Source organism: Zingiber officinale, chromosome 4A, assembly GCF_018446385.1.
Source record: "Zingiber officinale cultivar Zhangliang chromosome 4A, Zo_v1.1, whole genome shotgun sequence".
NCBI lineage: Eukaryota > Viridiplantae > Streptophyta > Magnoliopsida > Zingiberales > Zingiberaceae > Zingiber > Zingiber officinale.
Window position 1 is genome coordinate 116777022 of NC_055992.1, and position 17178 is coordinate 116794199.

The following is a 17178-nucleotide window of genomic DNA, read 5'->3' on the forward strand; positions in this document are numbered from 1 at the left end:
CGGCGGTGATTCGAGCCAGTAAAGCAGAGAGACATAAGAAGGAAGAAGAGTAGTTCAAAAAAGAGTATTCGCTGTTTCTCTTCGATCAATCCTTTGAGAAAGCAAGTTGGTGAAGCTGTGAGCTCCTTGCTAAGAAGGTCGTTGTGCGCTCTCTGCTCTGTTTTCTCTCCGCGTGGCTGTAAGCTCATCTGATTATTTTTTTCAGCCACTGTAAGTCTTGTGCTTAATTCTATAATCAACTAAGACTCTGTTGAGAGGTTGCTCCACCGAAAAGGAGACATCTTTTGCCGGATTTTGTCCGGGGTGTGATCTACCGAAAGATCAAGGAGTCGTCCTCCTTACGGACACGCCGAGGAGTAGGGGCAAGTTATCCCCGAACCTCGTATATCCTTGTGTCTGCTGTGTGTGTTTTTCTTCCTTCGTTTTAGTTTTCTACTTCCGCTGTGCTAACAAGTTTTTCTTTAAGAAAGATTGTGTTTAAGTTTTCAAAGAGGCTATTCCCCCCCCCCCCCCCCCACCCTCTAGCCATCTAAGATCCCAACACAATGAACTCTAAAATAGAATCTATGTATTCTAATAAAGTTTGGGAGCTGGTAGAACTACCAAATGGTGTAAAAACCATTAGATGTAAGTGGGTCTACAAAAGAAAAAGAGAGGTAGACGGGAAGGTGGAAACCTTTAAAGCGAGGTTTGTTGAGAAAGGGTATACTCAGAAAGAGGGAATTGATTATGAGGAAACATTTTCACCGGTAGCCGTGCTTAAGTCTATTTGGATTCTTTTATTTATTGCTGCTCATATGGATTATGAGATTTGACAAATGAATGTCAAGACAGCTTTCCTTAACGGAAGTCTTGAAGAAAGTATCCATATGAAGCAACCAGAGGGATTCATTGCAAAGGGCAAAGAGAATTTTGTATGTAAGCTTAATCGGTCTATTTATGGACTAAAGCTAGCTTCAAGATCTTGGAACATCTGGTTTAATGAAGTAATCCAGTCTTATGGATTTATTCAGTGTCCGGATGAGTCTTGTGTATACAAGAAGAGTGACGGAAACGTGGTGGTATTCCTTGTACTATATGTAGATGATATTTTGCTCATTGGCAACAATATCAAAGTATTATCAGACGTAAGGGTATGGTTGTCCAAACAGTTTGATATGAAGGACTTGGGAGAATGTGAACATATTCTTGGGATCAAAATAATAAGGGATCACAAGAAAAAGATGTTATGCTTATCCCAAGCTTCATACATCGATACTATCATTGCTCGTTTTAGTATGCAGAACTCCAAGAAAGGTTTCTTACCTTTTCAGCATAGAGTACCTTTATCTAAAGAGATGTCTCCTAAGACACCAAAGGAAATAGAGGAGATGAAGGCAATTCCTTATGCTTCAGCTGTAGGAAGCCTAATGTATGCAATGCTATGTACGATACCTGATATCTATTTTATCGTAGGCATAGTTAGCAGATATCAAAGTAATACAGGACAGGGACATTGGACTGCCGTAAAGCATATATTAAAGTACCTGAGAAGGACTAGAGATTATATGCTGGTTTACCAAGCAGATGACTTGCTCCCTATAGGTTACACGGATTCTGACTTCCAATCAGATAGGGACAATAGTAAGTCAACCTCAGGTTATGTGTTTACTTTAGGAGGTGGAGTCATAGCCTGGAGGAGTGTTAAGCAGAAGTGTGTTTCAGACTCCACCATGGAATCTGAGTATGTAGCAGCTTCCGAGGCAGCCAAAGAAGCTGTATAGCTCAAGAACTTTTTGATGGACTTAGATGTGATTCTTGGTTTGGCCAAAATTATCATGGTTTATTGTGATAATAGTAGTGCAGTAGCAAACTCAAAGGAACCACGAGCCCATAAGGCAAGTAAACACATTGAGCGTAAGTACCACCTAATACGAGACATCGTAAAACGAGGAGAAGTTGTTGTCACCAGATTACATCAACAGATAACCTGACAGACCCTTTCACTAAGGCCCTTCCGGCGAAAGCTTTTGATGGGCATGTTGTGGGGATGGGAATGAGATGTATGGCAGCATATATGGCAGCATAGTCTTTTAGTATAAGTGGGAGATTATTAGAATATATACTAAAAGCCTAGCTTTTGTGTAAATATTTATTTTGAAATAAGAATCATGTTGGTCAAATAGCTGTATTTATGTTAAATATAGTTGTTCATTTAATTTATATTGTAGATAACATGGTGTGTGGTGTCACACAGAAGATCATGTTATCAGTTCCTTATAAATTATAAATAGTAGCTCATGACCAAAATGGATAGGGACAAACCATTGGAACGGTCGTAGTGTGATTTAGTATTAGTTTATCTTGACTATAAAATTATACTAGTACACTCTGAGTGTATTGAGTAGGACCATTTGAGGTTGTTCTTTTTATACTGATTGCATAAAAGAACAGGATCTCTGTTATTATGGAAGCGTACTCTTAATCCCGATATAATGACAAACACATATATTTAGTATTTATTTCTTTAATTTATCAATGAGTGAGATTTAGTTCATTAAATCAAGAGGCCCGATAAGTTGGGAAATAATATTATTTATATGGTGTGTTGTTGATTATAGAAGGAAATTGTGTCCTAGTTATCTAGGTTGATGATGTCCCCTTGAGGAACTCATAAGGATTGTCATGTAAACCCTGCAAGTGGACTTAGTCCTGTATGACAATAAAGTTGAGTGGTACTACTCTTAGAGCTAGATATTAATTAAGTGAGTGTCAGTAACTCATTTAATTAATGGACATTCGATATCTTAAATACAGGGAGATTAACGCATTCATGATAAGAAGGATCTCAAATTTGGGAATGGTGCGGTAGTTCAATAATAACTCTTTAGTTAATAACTCTTTAGTGGTATGAGTTATTATTGATAAACTTGAGTTAGGTGTTCGGGGCGAACACGGGAAGCTCAAGCTCATCGGGAGACCAAAGTCAATTTCTCCTCTAGGTCTCTATTGTAGCTTCTCATATAAAGCCTTATATCCACCTAAAGCCTAGCTTCTTAAGCCTAATCTAGGGTCGGCCAAGCCTTGCTTGGTGTCCAAGCAAGGGGTCGGCCAAGCCAAGCCAAGCTTGGAGCCCAAGCTAGGGTCGGCTAAGCCTTGCTTGGTGCCCAAGCAAGGGGCCGACCACACATAGAAAAAGAAGTTTTATTTTTTGTAAAATCTTTCCTTTTATATAGATCCATAAAAAGGATTTAAAAGGATGATTTTAATTATAAAACTTTCCTTTTTAAGATCGGTCACAAAAGGAAATAAAAGGAGTTTTTATCTTGTTAAATCTTTCCTTTTATAGAGATCCATAAAAGGGATTTAAAAGAGAGATTTTAATTATTGAAATCTTTTCTTTTATAGACATCCATAAACGAATTTAAAGGAGAGATTTTAATTTTATAAAACATTCCTTTTATAGCTATTCTTAAAAGGGATTTTAAAAGAGAGATTTTAATTTGTATTTGATGAAGAGGGTTTTGGCCGACCATGATAAGGGAATTAAAGGAAGTTTTAATTCTGTTTTAAAACTTTCCTTTTTTGCATTCACCAAGGATTATAAAAGAAGAGGAGGTAGTGCCTTATGATTTAACACATCTTCTATTCCTCTTCTCTTCCTTGGTGGTCGGCCCTCCCTTCATCATCTTCTTCACTTCTTCTTCTTTGTGGCCGACGACATCAAGCATGGAGCACTCTTGGTGGTCAGATACTTTGAGGTGAAGAAGAAGAGAAAAGAAGCTCTCTAGTTGTGACATCCCTTGGTGGCCAAAAGCTTGGAAGGAAGAAGAAGGTTTGGGTGAATTTCATCTTGGTAGATCGTTGCCCACACGACGTCCAAGAGAAGGAGAGGAATACAATAGAAGATCGAGAGGTTATTAAATCTTCAAAGAAAGGTATAACTAATTATAAGTTTCTGCATCATAATTAGTTCATATTCTTTGAATGGATCCTGAAATACCAACACAAGAGGCTATCGATTTTAGGCTATCAGTTTTATGTTATCAATTTTTGTTTCGATTTCATGTTTCGATCTTGTGCTTCTATTGAGGTCTCTTTAATTAAACCAAGGGTTACTGTAAGAAGTTTAAACATTGAATTTCTTTGAAAAACTTTGTCTAGGAAGTGGTGGATGATCTCATACCCAAGAAGGCTAGTGCCTCGCCATGTTTAACCTGGAAGCCGATCTTTGAAATAAATGTTTAATAATCTTTTGTAATATGGTTTAATTTAGGAAGATCACATTGGTTAAACTTGGAGTAAAAATGTTAAGTATCGTTTCCAATCCAAGTTTAACTTCTGAAGAGCAACTTAGATTAATAATGTTAAGAATCGTTTGCAATCCAAGTTTAACTTCAGTAGAGCACATGGGTAACTAGGTTAAGTTCTGTGCTTATACAAATTTTTATACAGAGGAGCAGAACGGAATCCAGGTGTAGCAACCAACATTAAGAACTTTGTCTATTAACAGTCTAATTGTCTAGGCTCTACGAAGCCTCTTCAAGAACCTTGGCTATATCCTTGTATATTTTTCTTTCTGCATTAAGAAGCTTTTATGTCTTGGACCTTCTCTGTATCTCATCCTTTCCTTTATTTAACTTAGCATTGTTCGCTTGAACTTCCACTAATAGTATTTGAACATCCATTCACCTAGGTAAGGACACTTAGATCTTTTAAGAGACTTTGAATGAATAGCTTCTTGATCGAAGCGTCAAGAAAAATCAATGGCCATTCATTCTTATGTGTGTTCAAGACTTAGGCGTGAGAGCAAGCTCAACTTTAACCCGACCGAATGATGCGTGAGTCTAGAACTTGGTTGTAAGAGCAAGCTCACTTATAATTCGATCGATCAGCGTGAGAGTCTGGGATTTAGTCGTAAGAGCAAGCTCACTTATAACTTGGCTGATCGACATAAGATTCTGGGATATAGTCATGAGAGTAAGCTCACTTTTAATTTGGCCAAATAGCGCGAGAGTCTGGGACTTGGTCATGAGAGTAAGTTCACTTATAACTCGGTCGATCGATATAAGAGTCGAGGACTTAGTTGTGAGAGCAATCTCACTTATAACTCAGTCGATCAGCAGAGAGTCTAACTTGGTCGAACGATGCGAGAGTCTGAGACTTTGTCGTGAGAGAAAGTTCACTTATAACTCGATCGATCGACACAAGAGTCTAGGACTTAGTTGTGAAAGCAATCTCACTTATAACTCGGTCAATCAGTACGAGAGTTTAACTTGGCCAAACGACGCGAGAGTCTGGGAGTTGGTTGTGAAAGCAAGTTCACTTATAACTCGACCGATCGGCACGAGAGTTTAGGACTTAGTTGTGAGAGCAATCTCACTTATAACTCGACCGATTGGCATGAGAGTATAACTTGGTCGAACGACGCAAGAGTTTGGGACTTGTTGTGAGAGTAAGTTCACTTATAACTCGGTCGATCGACACTAGAATCTAGGACATAATTGTGAGAGCAATCTCACTTATAACTTGGCTGATCGACACGAGAGTCTGGGATTTAGTCATGAGAGCAAGCTTACTTATTGTTGTGCCTAAAGGATATCCACATATCTCCATAATGATATGATATTGTCCACTTTGGGCCTATGCCCTTATGACTTTGCTCTTGGGCTTGTCCAAAAGATCTCATTACAATGGAGATATTTTACATCCTTTTAAATTCATGATCTTTTTTCATATCTTTCCAATGTGAGACTTTAATTATATCCCAACAATCCTACCCTCAAATGAAGGACCATAATTACTCTTATAGTTCAGGCCTCCCTGGGAGTATCTGATCACTCTCAACCTATTCCAGGCCTTCCCCCGTGACAATCCGATCACTCTGACTTGTTCCAGGCCCACCCTCAACTTTATTCAAGGTCACCTCATATGGCATCTAGTATAGATCATGACTTTGATACCATTTGTTGTGTCCAAAGGATATCAGATTGGTAATTCCAAACCTATTTCACACACTTAATTAGGTACTTAGAAATTTTTCAGAAATTAAACGGAGGTCGTATGACATGTTTAAGGGGATGAATTTATTAGGTTTAAGGAAAGTCTGTTCAGAGCACCAAATTAAAGTGGGAGTTGCTTGAGTTGATTAAACCTTAATTAACTTAAGTTATATATATTAACCTAAGTATAAATTATGGAAACCTAAGGGGGTGTTTGGTTTGATTATTTTCTATTTTCATTTTCTGCAAAAATAAAAAATATATTTGGTTGATAATTTCTATCTCGATTTTCAAAAAATGAGATCTCATTTTTCAGAAAACTAGAAAATGACTAAAAGTCATTTTCATAAAAAAAAATGCGATCGAAAATATGAAAATACAATCGAAAAATAGGAAAACGCGGTAAAAAAATTGGCATTTTCTTATCGCCAATTTCTTTTTTTTTCCTCCTATCCCTTCCTCCTGACTCCCGTGCCTTTCCCCGTGCCCTAAAACGCCACTTCTGCTGCTCCTTTTTCCATGCTCTAAAATGCCACTTCCACCGCTCCTCTCCCCATGCCCTAACTTCCCTTTCGTGGTGCTTTCATCGTGCTTTCGTCGTGCCACCGCTCCTCCTTCACCACCTGTTGCTCATACATCGCCAGCCCTTTGTTGGTCCCGTATCCCCATCTGTTGGGCTCGCCTCCTCCATACTTTTGTGTAATCCCTTCCGTTTGTTGCCTCCTAGACAATTTGTGCGCATGATCCCTTCCGTCTGTCGCCTCCTCCACAAATTGGGTGTGCGGTCCCTTCCGTCTATTAGGCTTCCTCTTCCCTTTCATCACGATCTTGCTGTGTCAAAATTCTAGTCATAGGCATTTATCTACACCCACCTCTACTTATTCCAGATCGTGTAAGCATCAAAGTCATATTTTGAATTTGTTCCATGGCAGATTTTCAACCTTTGACTTAATCTCGTATGTTATTAATTTTTAACATCATGTATCTTATTCCTTTAGCTCAAACAATTACTTCCCTGATAAAAACTTATTATGTTTTGAGTTTCCACATGAAGATGAATGGATCAGAGTTGAATGATAATTTTTTTTCTTTCTTAGTTGAATTCTTCATAGCTCGCAAGAAATTCTGTAAAATATCGCCATGACTTGTGGAGTTAATCTTGTATTGAAATTTGAATATACTATTTACATGCATTGTTTAGAAAGAGATAAAGAGATCTGACATTCTTTTCCATTTTTCCTTAATTCTATTGTTCTTACTGTTCTTCATTCTATTTGTGCCCTTAAATATGAAGGCAAATTTCTTTTTTAAAGAAGACATTATGGGAGGGCATAATTCCGGTATCGATGTAGAGAAATATGAGTGGTCAAAGGCTAATATTGCCATGTTTGTCGAAATTATTTAGGATAAAGCGAAGCAAAATAAGTTACAAACATCTACCTTTAGTAATACGGTTTGGGAGGAGATCAACAAAGAATTGTATCTAGCTATGAAGATGAATTATGGTGTCGATAGGCTCAAAGGTAAATGGAATCGTCTATGCACCAGGCAACGACTTTTTGCTTCATTGCTTACTCATACTAGCGTTATAATGGATCCAAACACCGGTAAAGTGAATGCTCCAGAGGAAGTGTGGGTAGAATTTTATATGGTATATATTTTAGCCATTCAAATATATATTTTTATTGTATGCTAGTGTATAATAAAATGCTTTCCTAATCAATGGTACAGAAAAATAAAAGGGAGTACAAGGCAATACGAAAGGAAGGTTATGATCATTTTCACATTCTTAGTGAAGTTTTCAGTGGGACAACTACAACAGGTGATATGCATAAGGCTTCTACTCAATTACCTCCCACATCTGATTAAGAGAGAGAGCTCGAAGAAGCATTCATTAATAGAGGTGTTAACTCATATGTTGAAGTCATTGATGAAGAGAATGAGGATGTTGGAGGAGAACCTAAAAATTGACAGCGACGTATTGCAGGATCATCCATTAGTCAGTGACGTAAAGATCCTAAACTTTCAAGACTTGAAAAATATGAGGCTTGTATGGACAAGTGGAGTAATACTATGGAACAACTGAGTGGAGAATTTATTTCTAGGCAAAAATACCTGGAGTTGAGGGCTGCCAAGTTAGAATGTGAACAAGATATATCCTGCTCTTCTGGAAAACCTTGGTGAAGGTTATATTTTGATAGAAATCACCATTGTATAGTTAAACATAAACTAGAGAAAAACATTGAAGTTTTCAATAATTTCAAGTTTTGTGTCAATATTTAAAAATATGAATTATTTTCTTAGAAAACTATTTTTCCATGATAGTATGTGGCATAAATAATGTCTACGTAAGATTTTATAAATTTTTGATAAACGTAGAATTATTTAGAAATTTCTAAAATTCGGCTAAAAGTTAATTTCAAAAATATCAGAAACCCAATAGATCAGCAGATCGATTGCACATGTTCAATCGATAAGTTGATCGATTGAACTAGGATTTCCATGAGTAGAGGCTCACAGAATTGATTAGTTGATCGATTGACCCTGACTTGATCGATCAGTTGATCGATTTAAGTATTTTTCCACTAACGGAAGCGTGCGAATGGTTTTGATCTATTGAATCCCAACTTCAATCGATTGAAAAAAATGATTTTAGCTGAAATTGTCTGATTTCGGTCCATTAAGCGTGTTTAGTCATGCTAACCATCTCTAACCCTAAGAAATTAATTTATGAACATTTAAGGGTGATTTTTCTTGATGAAAACAAGAATGGAATAGTTAAGGAAGACTAAATTGGAGTTTAGGTAAAGGTCTGCATTCAATATTGATTCTTGAACCTTAAAACTTTAAATTCTGGATTCTCTAAAGATTTAGGAATTCCAAGTCATTGTTGGTGTAATGGCAGAGGATTAGAGCATGTTTTGAGGAGGAGCTACTCCTTAAAAAATGTATTAGATTTTTTTTTAACAACGAAACAATGGAAGGTTATAAACTTTCATTGTAGTGAATGTTCAAGGTTGAGCATTTGAAAACAATAGAAGATTGGAAATCCTCATTGATGATGAATGTATGCTCTAAGATGAACATGTGGAGACAAATGAAGAGTATGAGACCTTCATTGTGATGTTGTGAATAACAAGTGAGGTTGTGAACAACATGTAGATAGCTCTTCAGGGGGAGAGTTTTTGATGTATACCAAAAGGGGAGAATGTAGGGTTTAAGTTTGGAAACCTTCATTATCCAAATTGGGGGATTACCCTCTTGTTAAGGGGGAGAATGAAAGAAACCCTTATTCATGTTTTGGCATAAAGAAGAAGTTGAGGCTAGTGCGAGCCTAACTTAAATGTATTGCCAAGCATTAGAAAGGGAGAGATTGTTGGTATAATTTCTCCTAAGTCAAGGTTGACCAGGTTGACTAAGTTTGAGTTGTCTTAAGCTTGAGTCTTGATATTTGAAAATGTATGGAGATTACATGTACAATTGTCTATATGGGATATTGACGGTCAAAGGTTGACCAGAAGAGTCAAGTAGGTCAAGGTTGACCGAATACTTGACTGAGAAGTTCTAACTGGAAGTTAGGAAAGGGCAAGACCAACGGGAAGGTTGGAAGAAGAAGAAAATCCAAGTAGATTAGTATTGACCAGACACTTGGTGTGGAAAGTCCTGGTGAATAAAACCAAGCAGATTCGAATGTCCTGGTGAGTGAAGTCAGACAGCTGGAAAGTTCTGGTGAGTGAAGCCATGTAGTTGAAAAGTACTAGTGATTAAAGCTAGGCAGTGAGAAAAATCCTAGTGAGTGAAACTAGGTGAAAAGCCCTAGCGAGTGAAGCTAGGCAATGAGAAAAGTTCTGGTGATTAAAGCTAGGTGAAAAGCCCTAGTGAGTGGTGAGTGAAGCTAGGTGGTAAAAAGTCTTGGTGAGTGAAACTGGGCATGTGGAAATCTAGGTGGATCAAGGCTGATCAAACATCTGGTGTTTAGAAGTCCAAGTGGGTCATGGAAGACCAGACACTTGGAACAAGACGGTAAGTTCAAGTGGGTCAAGTTTGACTAGACACTTAGCACGATGAGAAAAGTTCAAGTGGATCAAAGGATTGGTCAAACACTTAGTGACAAAGTCCTAGTAGGTCAAGGTTGATTGAATACTAGGCAATAAGGAGTCCTAATAGGTCCTGGTTGATTGGACGTTGGAATCCTAGACTTAAGTTAAGTAAGTTTGGGTTGGTCAATCAATCAGGTGATCGATTGAGCCAGAGGCCAATTGATTAGTGGATCGATTGGGCAGTATGTTTTTGACTTAAGAAACTCAATCGATTAGTTGATTGATTAGGGGGAAATTGCGAGAGCACACTGTGCTCCCCAACTGATCAACCGATCGATTGGGAAACTCCAATTGATTAGTTGATCAATTGGAGATGATTTTTCTCGTGATGATGCGAGGCAGACGAAATCGATTAGTCTGATTCCAGGGTCTTTTGTGAGAGCACTGAAGATATCTGAATCAATCAGTTGATCGATCCAGTTGCGATAATCGATCATCTAATCGATTGGGATATGACCGTTACACAGGTTGTGAGGTTCTCCTAGATCTGATATGACAATCAATTGGGAGTAAGCCTAATTAATTGGTAACCCTAGATCACGAAGGATAAAGTCGTTGGTGAGGTTCAAATGCAATAACACATACACGATTCTTCTCCACTACTCTTCGTCGGACTCTGAGCTTGAAAAGATAAGTGTTGCTGCACTTTTCAACTGATCGAGAGGCATCTTCTTCAATAAGAGATCAAGCAAAAAGAGGTTTTCATTTGTATTCTTGTATCTATCTTTGTTGTTGAGTTGTATGAGGTTTCTTTATCTTCGGATTGTTCCGAGAAAGAGTGTTTACATAGTAGAGAATGTACTGAGTGTGGATCATTGGATTAGGCACCTCTCCTCGAGGTGGATACCAAGTAAATCATTGTGTTAGCATTGGTAGAGGTTCACTTCATGTTTTCCACTACAAATCATCATCAACGAAGCGAGACGAGCTATTCATCCCCCTTATAACTTCTAGAGTGTTCTAATAGAAAATTTATTTTCGAGTAAGAAAAGAACATTATACATTCACCTATCTTCGCAGAACCTTATATAATCATGGACAAAGATAGATCTAAAATTTTAAATTTAGGGGGAAGTAAAGAAAATAATTAGGGTGTTTGGCTGAGCTTATAAACTCTCTAAAATAGCTTATAAGCTATTTTGGAGCTTATAAGCTCTTTAAATTTGTTTGGTAAATTTTTTTTTCAAATAGCTTATAAGCTGTCAAAATAAGCTGTTTTGGAGTTTATAAGCTGTTTTTAAAAAAGGATGGAAGACTCTACTTTTTTTTAAAAAAAATTATTTTAATAATTTTCTTCTCTAAAATATCCTTATATAATTTCATAAATCCTCATCTTATCCTCCATAACTTTTTATAAACCTAATATCTTTCTATCTCTGTCGACTTCTCTTTCAACGCCGTGTCATCTTCTCTGCCAACGCCTCTTTCCAATTTTCTCTCCCCCAGTGTAAAAATTCACCCAAAATCCTCTATTAATAAAAAGTCCAAAATCCTCTATTAATAGTATTACACCCTTTTTGATAATTTTATTAATAAAAAGATCTTATAATACCAAACGCATCAATACCTTTAAGTTGATTGTAGTAAGTTCACCCAAACACTTTAACAACTTATTTTTAAAATAAGACCTAATAACTTATAAGCTCCTAAAATAACTTATAAATTGTACAAACTTATAAGTTGTTTTTAATAAGTTTAACCAAACACCCTCTTAAGCTACTTAATTTTATTTTATTCATATAATTAAGTATTAATCTTTATATTTTGTTGGAGGTTACATACAGTGATTTTAATTAGTAAATCAGTAGTCATACACGTGCTGAAAATATCAATTAGGACATTGAATTGTCTAAAATTAATTTAAATATATCAACAAAGGAAATCAAAGTGAATGTAAATTATCAATAAATTTAATATATTTTTTCCTTCTTCATGTTATTAAAAAAAATCAAAAATACAAGACAAAATTATTTTTTATATTTTTTTCATATTTAACCTTGGTTGGGTTAAATATTATTTTTAAATAAGGGGTAAAATGTTATTTGATAGAAAATATAGGGGTTAAAGAGATTTTTCCCTAAATCTTATTGTTCCTTATTAATCCAAGTGTGAACAGGCTGAAAATCACAGTCAATCTGGACTTGGACTTATCAAAGAAATCACTGTCAATCGTCAAACCACGTCATGTGGAGAATTAGAAGTCAAACGTGGAATTGGAAAACTGATAGATCATTGTGCTTCCCCAATTTGTTCAAATACGTTGAAGCAGATCGATTGCATACGCAACTTCACGTTCTCTGCTCTGTTTCTGGTTCAAGATGTGGAGAAGCAGAGACTTGATCGTCCTCCTCTGCCTGATCCCCTTCCTGCTCCTTTTTCAAGCTCCCACAGCTGCCATGGCAGCAGACCCTTTCAGAGCAACCTGCGGCGGCGAGGCCTACAACTCGAGTAGCAGCTTTGGAAGAAGCCTAAGCGAACTTTTGTCCTCCCTCAATTCTCTTTCTTCCACCTCTAACTCCGCCAACGCAACCGCCGGTGCCGGTAGCGACACCGTCTACGGCTTATACATGTGCCAAGGCGACCTCTCCGGCTCCAACTGCCAGAGCTGCCTCCAGACGGCCGTCGCCGGCGCCAACCAAAGCTGCCCAGGAGTTCGCCAAGCGATCGTCTACTACGACCAGTGCCACCTCCGCTACTCCGACGCAAACTACTTCGGCCTCGTCGATGCTGACGGATTCAACATGACCAACCCCTTGGAGGTAACCAGTTCGCGGGTGGCGTTCAACGTAGTGTCCGATTTGGTGCAGGCGGCGCCCCTGCGACGGCCAGTCATGTTCGCCACCAACGTGTCGGACATGTATCCCCTGTTCGCCCTGGCTCAGTGCACGGCAGACCTGAGCCCCGACGGCTGCCGGAGGTGCTTGACGGCGAGTCTAGTGGCCATCGAGAACTGTTGCATCCAGAGTAAAGGGTGGAGGTATCTCTCCCCGAGCTGCTGGATAAGGTACGAGCCCACTCCGTTCTTCGGCAATTACCCCAACAACTTGAGCACGTACATCATCCGGAGCCAGTGCTCGAACCTCGACATCCAATCCAACAGCCTCAGCGCTAGGACGGCCAATTTAAGAGGCCTCTTTGACGACCTGAGTGCTCAAGCTCCGGCGACGGGCTTCTACAACGCTTCCGCCGGAGACGACGGCAATAGGATGTACGGCCTCGGGTTCTGCGCCGGGGACGTCGCCACGAGCGACGAGTGCGCATCATGCCTCGCAACAGCGGGGCGAGCCATTGCGGAGGAGTGCCCCAACAAGACGGAGGGGTACATGTGGTACGGCCAGTGCTTCTTGAAGTACTCGCAGCAGCGCTTCTTCGGTGAGCTAGACGCCGACGAGCACACCTTCTGCGGCGGCGCGGCGCCGGTGACCGCGGAGTTCGGTAATGCGACAGAGGCGGGAGCGCGGAGCATCGCGCAGGCCGCGTGGGGCAGCCCGTCGATGTACGCCGCCGGCGAGGTGGTGGTGAACACGACGGCGAGGAGCTACGTGCTGGCGCAGTGCACGCGGGATTTGACGGCCAACATATGCCAGATTTGCTTGGGTGGCGGGATCGGGAGGATGACGGCGTCGTGCGGGGCGCAGAGCGGCGGTTGGCAGTACTTGACCGGCAGCTGCACCGTCCGCTACGAACAATTCCGCTTCTTCAACGATCCATCCGCTTGGACCACGCAAGGTATCTCTTACTCAGTTGATGATCTTATCAGAAAGTCTGCATCACATGAACTATTCAGATTCGAGAGGAAATAGAAATTCCTTTCTCTTGCTGAATTGATTTCAAAAAAGTCTATAAATAGTGATCTTTTTTTGACAGGAGGGAAATCATCAAGAGGTAAAGTCATTGCCATTGTTCTTCCAATTGTGGGAGCTGTGCTATTTGGAGTTGTTCTCTTGCTTTTGTTGATTTTGAGGAGAAGAAGAGGTAAACCCCAATTAGTTTGATGATTTGCTGAATATATCATTCAATCTGAAGACAACTTGACTTTGTTTTCAGGAAAAAAAAGCTTTCAGGAAAGTGAAAATTCTAAACTAAACTCTCTCAAGAGGCTGCAAGACAAAGACCTAACCCTCATGGATCTGGATGTCATACAAGCCGCTACGAATAACTTCTCCGATGAAAACAAGCTCGGAGAAGGTGGATTTGGAGCCGTTTACAGGGTACTCATCTTCTTTTCGATTGTTCATTTCGAGTGAAGCAATGACTAAATTCATGTCATGTTTCAGGGAGTACTAGTCGATGGAAAAGAGATAGCAGTGAAAAGGCTATCTCAAAAATCGAATCAAGGTTCTTCTGAGTTCAAGAATGAGGTGAAGCTTATAGCAAAGCTTCAGCACAAGAATCTTGTGAGGATGTTGGGATGTTGTGCTGAAGGGCAAGAGAAGTTACTAATCTATGAATTCCTCCCCAATAAAAGTCTTGATGTCTTTCTATTTGGTTAGTTCCACTTCCTTTTTCCCTCCCATTTTCTTTCAAAGTATGTGAACTCTAAACTTCTAAGGCTACGCTTCCTATATAGATCCAAACCAGCGCGCACAATTGAGTTGGGAGAGAAGGTTTCTCATAATCTCAGGAATCGCCAAAGGCCTTCTCTATCTCCATGAAGACTCACTCCTCAAGGTCATCCATAGGGATCTTAAAGCGAGCAACATCTTGCTGGACAAAGACATGAACCCGAAGATATCAGACTTTGGCATGGCGAAGGTTTATAGCACAGAGGATAGTGATGTAGACACAAGTCGGATTGTTGGAACTTAGTAAGCTAGCCTATCCCCTATCTACTATCGATTTCTTAAGAATCATCATTAGTATTAGTTCGATACGTTAAGCATGATCTTTTGATATAAACATAGCGGATATATGGCTCCCGAATATGCCATGAGTGGATTCTTCTCAGTAAAGTCGGATGTGTTCAGCTATGGAGTCCTTCTCTTGGAAATTATAAGCGGGGAAAGGAACGGTCGAGCATACGCAGAGAAACATGGCCATAACCTACTTACACATGTAAGTTAATTATATTCTTCCATTACTAATTCTCAAACAGTCGAGCATCCACTAAGATTTTAATTTTAACAGGCATGGAACCTATGGAATGATGGGAAGGCATTGGAGTTCATCGATTCGCTGCTTGAGAAACAATATGGGGCTGATGAGGCAGTGAAATGTATCCAAATAGCTCTACTATGTGTTCAAGAAACAATGGAGGGAAGACCTACTATGTCCGAAGTTGTTCTTATGTTACGAAGTGATCATATCGCGCTTCCTAGACCTGTACCACCTCCAAACTTTATGAATAGAAGGCAGTTTGAATCTGAGTTGCCTTTTTCTAGCACGATGAATCCAACGACACTTATGTCTATCAACGAGGTTACCGACTCGTATGCTGTTCCTAGATAACAAACTGAAAGAAAGGTTGGTTAGGCAATGTATGCTTTATGAATTTCGTTCAAGAAGAAAATTTATGTAAAGTGTATCTTGTTCCTTGAGCAAAGGCATAAGCTTGTGTATTTTTTTTATCTTACAAATGATTGATAATCTTGAATAGTTTTGATTATATGGAATAGAGGAAGCTAAATTGATCTTAGTGCCCTTCACAAAATTTATATCCTATGTTGCAAACCATCTTGAATGCATTCAATTAAATGGAATAATGGGAGTAGACTTGGGATAAAACTTGGGTGAAGATGGTAATTTTCATTTAGGAAGTTCACCGACTAAATAGATGTATCATTCTAGATTCTAAGTCTAAGATGTACCAATTAGTTTAGTAGACATAGCAGCACCAATCTTATACATTTGTATAGAGTAAGCACATACGATAAAAGATATATATTACGCTAAATTATTAGTGCACCGGTATTATATTTTAAGGATCATCAATTTGGTTAACTTGAATACATGAATGTTTTATTGCTTATACATGCATACTAAACATGCGTGCTTGCAAAGGGGTAAAGTTCATTGTTTTTTTTCCCATCTTCAATTAAAGTCGGAGCATGGTTGAAAATAATGTTAGTACAATTTATAGAGGTCTAACTCAAATTTTAATGAATGACAAGTGAATTAAATTAGATATCTTTTTGATCTAATTATTTTATCAAGTGTAAAGGAGATGACGGGTCTGGACGACGTACCACCAAGTTGAAATCCAGCTAGATCTGTGGGACCCGATAGTTGGTATGAAAATCAAATAGGTCAAAGGGCTGACCTAATATCTAGCAGGAAGTCTAGCTGAGTCCGCGAGGCCTGACAGTTGGCAGAAGTCTAGTTGGGTCGGACTTGACAACTTGCATGAAGACCTGGTGGGTCAAGAGGCTAGTTAACCGACTACAAGTTGGTAAGTGAAGGTAAGTCACTGGAGGAAAGTAACTTAATAAGGACGCACCTCGGTTGAGGGACAGTAGACGTCGGTCCAATTTATGTCCATTTTGGATCCCTAAACTGAGGTTTTGACTAGAGACAGAGTCTAATTACTACTCATTATTATTGTGCTAACACTTGTCTTGCATGTTATTGGACTAATACTTTTTGCAGGGCAAAATGAGCACAAAAGATCTCGGGTGAGTAGTGCCCAAGGCTCCTTCAAGCAATAGAAGGCACCTTCGCACTGTTCATGGAAGGCGCCTTCAAGACTATGGAAGGTGCCTTCCACACCCTTTATAAAGGCATCTCGACCAAGCTTCAATACACAACTCATATACAACCTTCTACGCGTCCGATTGAGGTTTCGACTGCTCCAGCTTCCTGCTGCAACTCTGCCTTGACGTTGCTACGCCTGTCTACTGCTAAGAAGCCGCCTAAACATCGAGCTCAAGCAGACTGTCTCCGTAAAGGTGTTTGGTAACATTAATTTTTGTACTTAGTTATTGCAAAAGGGCAAGTGTAATGTGTTGCACTTGTTCCGACTTTCTTTGTACTTGATCCCCTCTTTCGGCGGTTCCAAAAGAGGCACTTTAGTGGATTACTCATCGATATGTCCACGTGACCTAAGTCTTGGAGTAGGAGTTGTCGAATGTTCCGAACTAAGTAAAACTAACTGAGTTTTC

General features: G+C 39.2%; 2 protein-coding genes across 2 annotated transcripts; both read left to right on the top strand.

Annotated features, from left to right (window-relative positions):
* Nucleotides 1-12367: 12367 nt before the first annotated feature.
* Nucleotides 12368-13284, top strand: LOC121972671 (cysteine-rich repeat secretory protein 38-like; the record flags this gene model as incomplete). Its single annotated transcript, XM_042524319.1, has 1 exon — nt 12368-13284. A coding segment is annotated over exon 1 (885 nt), but the record flags the coding sequence as incomplete, so codon positions are not given.
* Nucleotides 13279-15639, top strand: LOC121970727 (putative receptor-like protein kinase At4g00960). The gene is made up of 7 exons (XM_042521619.1): nt 13279-13810; nt 13949-14056; nt 14129-14292; nt 14359-14569; nt 14652-14889; nt 14986-15136; nt 15209-15639. The coding sequence occupies exons 1-7, from the start codon at nt 13288-13290 to the stop codon at nt 15527-15529; spliced, it is 1716 nt and encodes a 571-aa protein (XP_042377553.1). The 5' UTR covers nt 13279-13287; the 3' UTR covers nt 15530-15639.
* The last annotated feature ends 1539 nt before the right edge of the window (nt 15640-17178 follow it).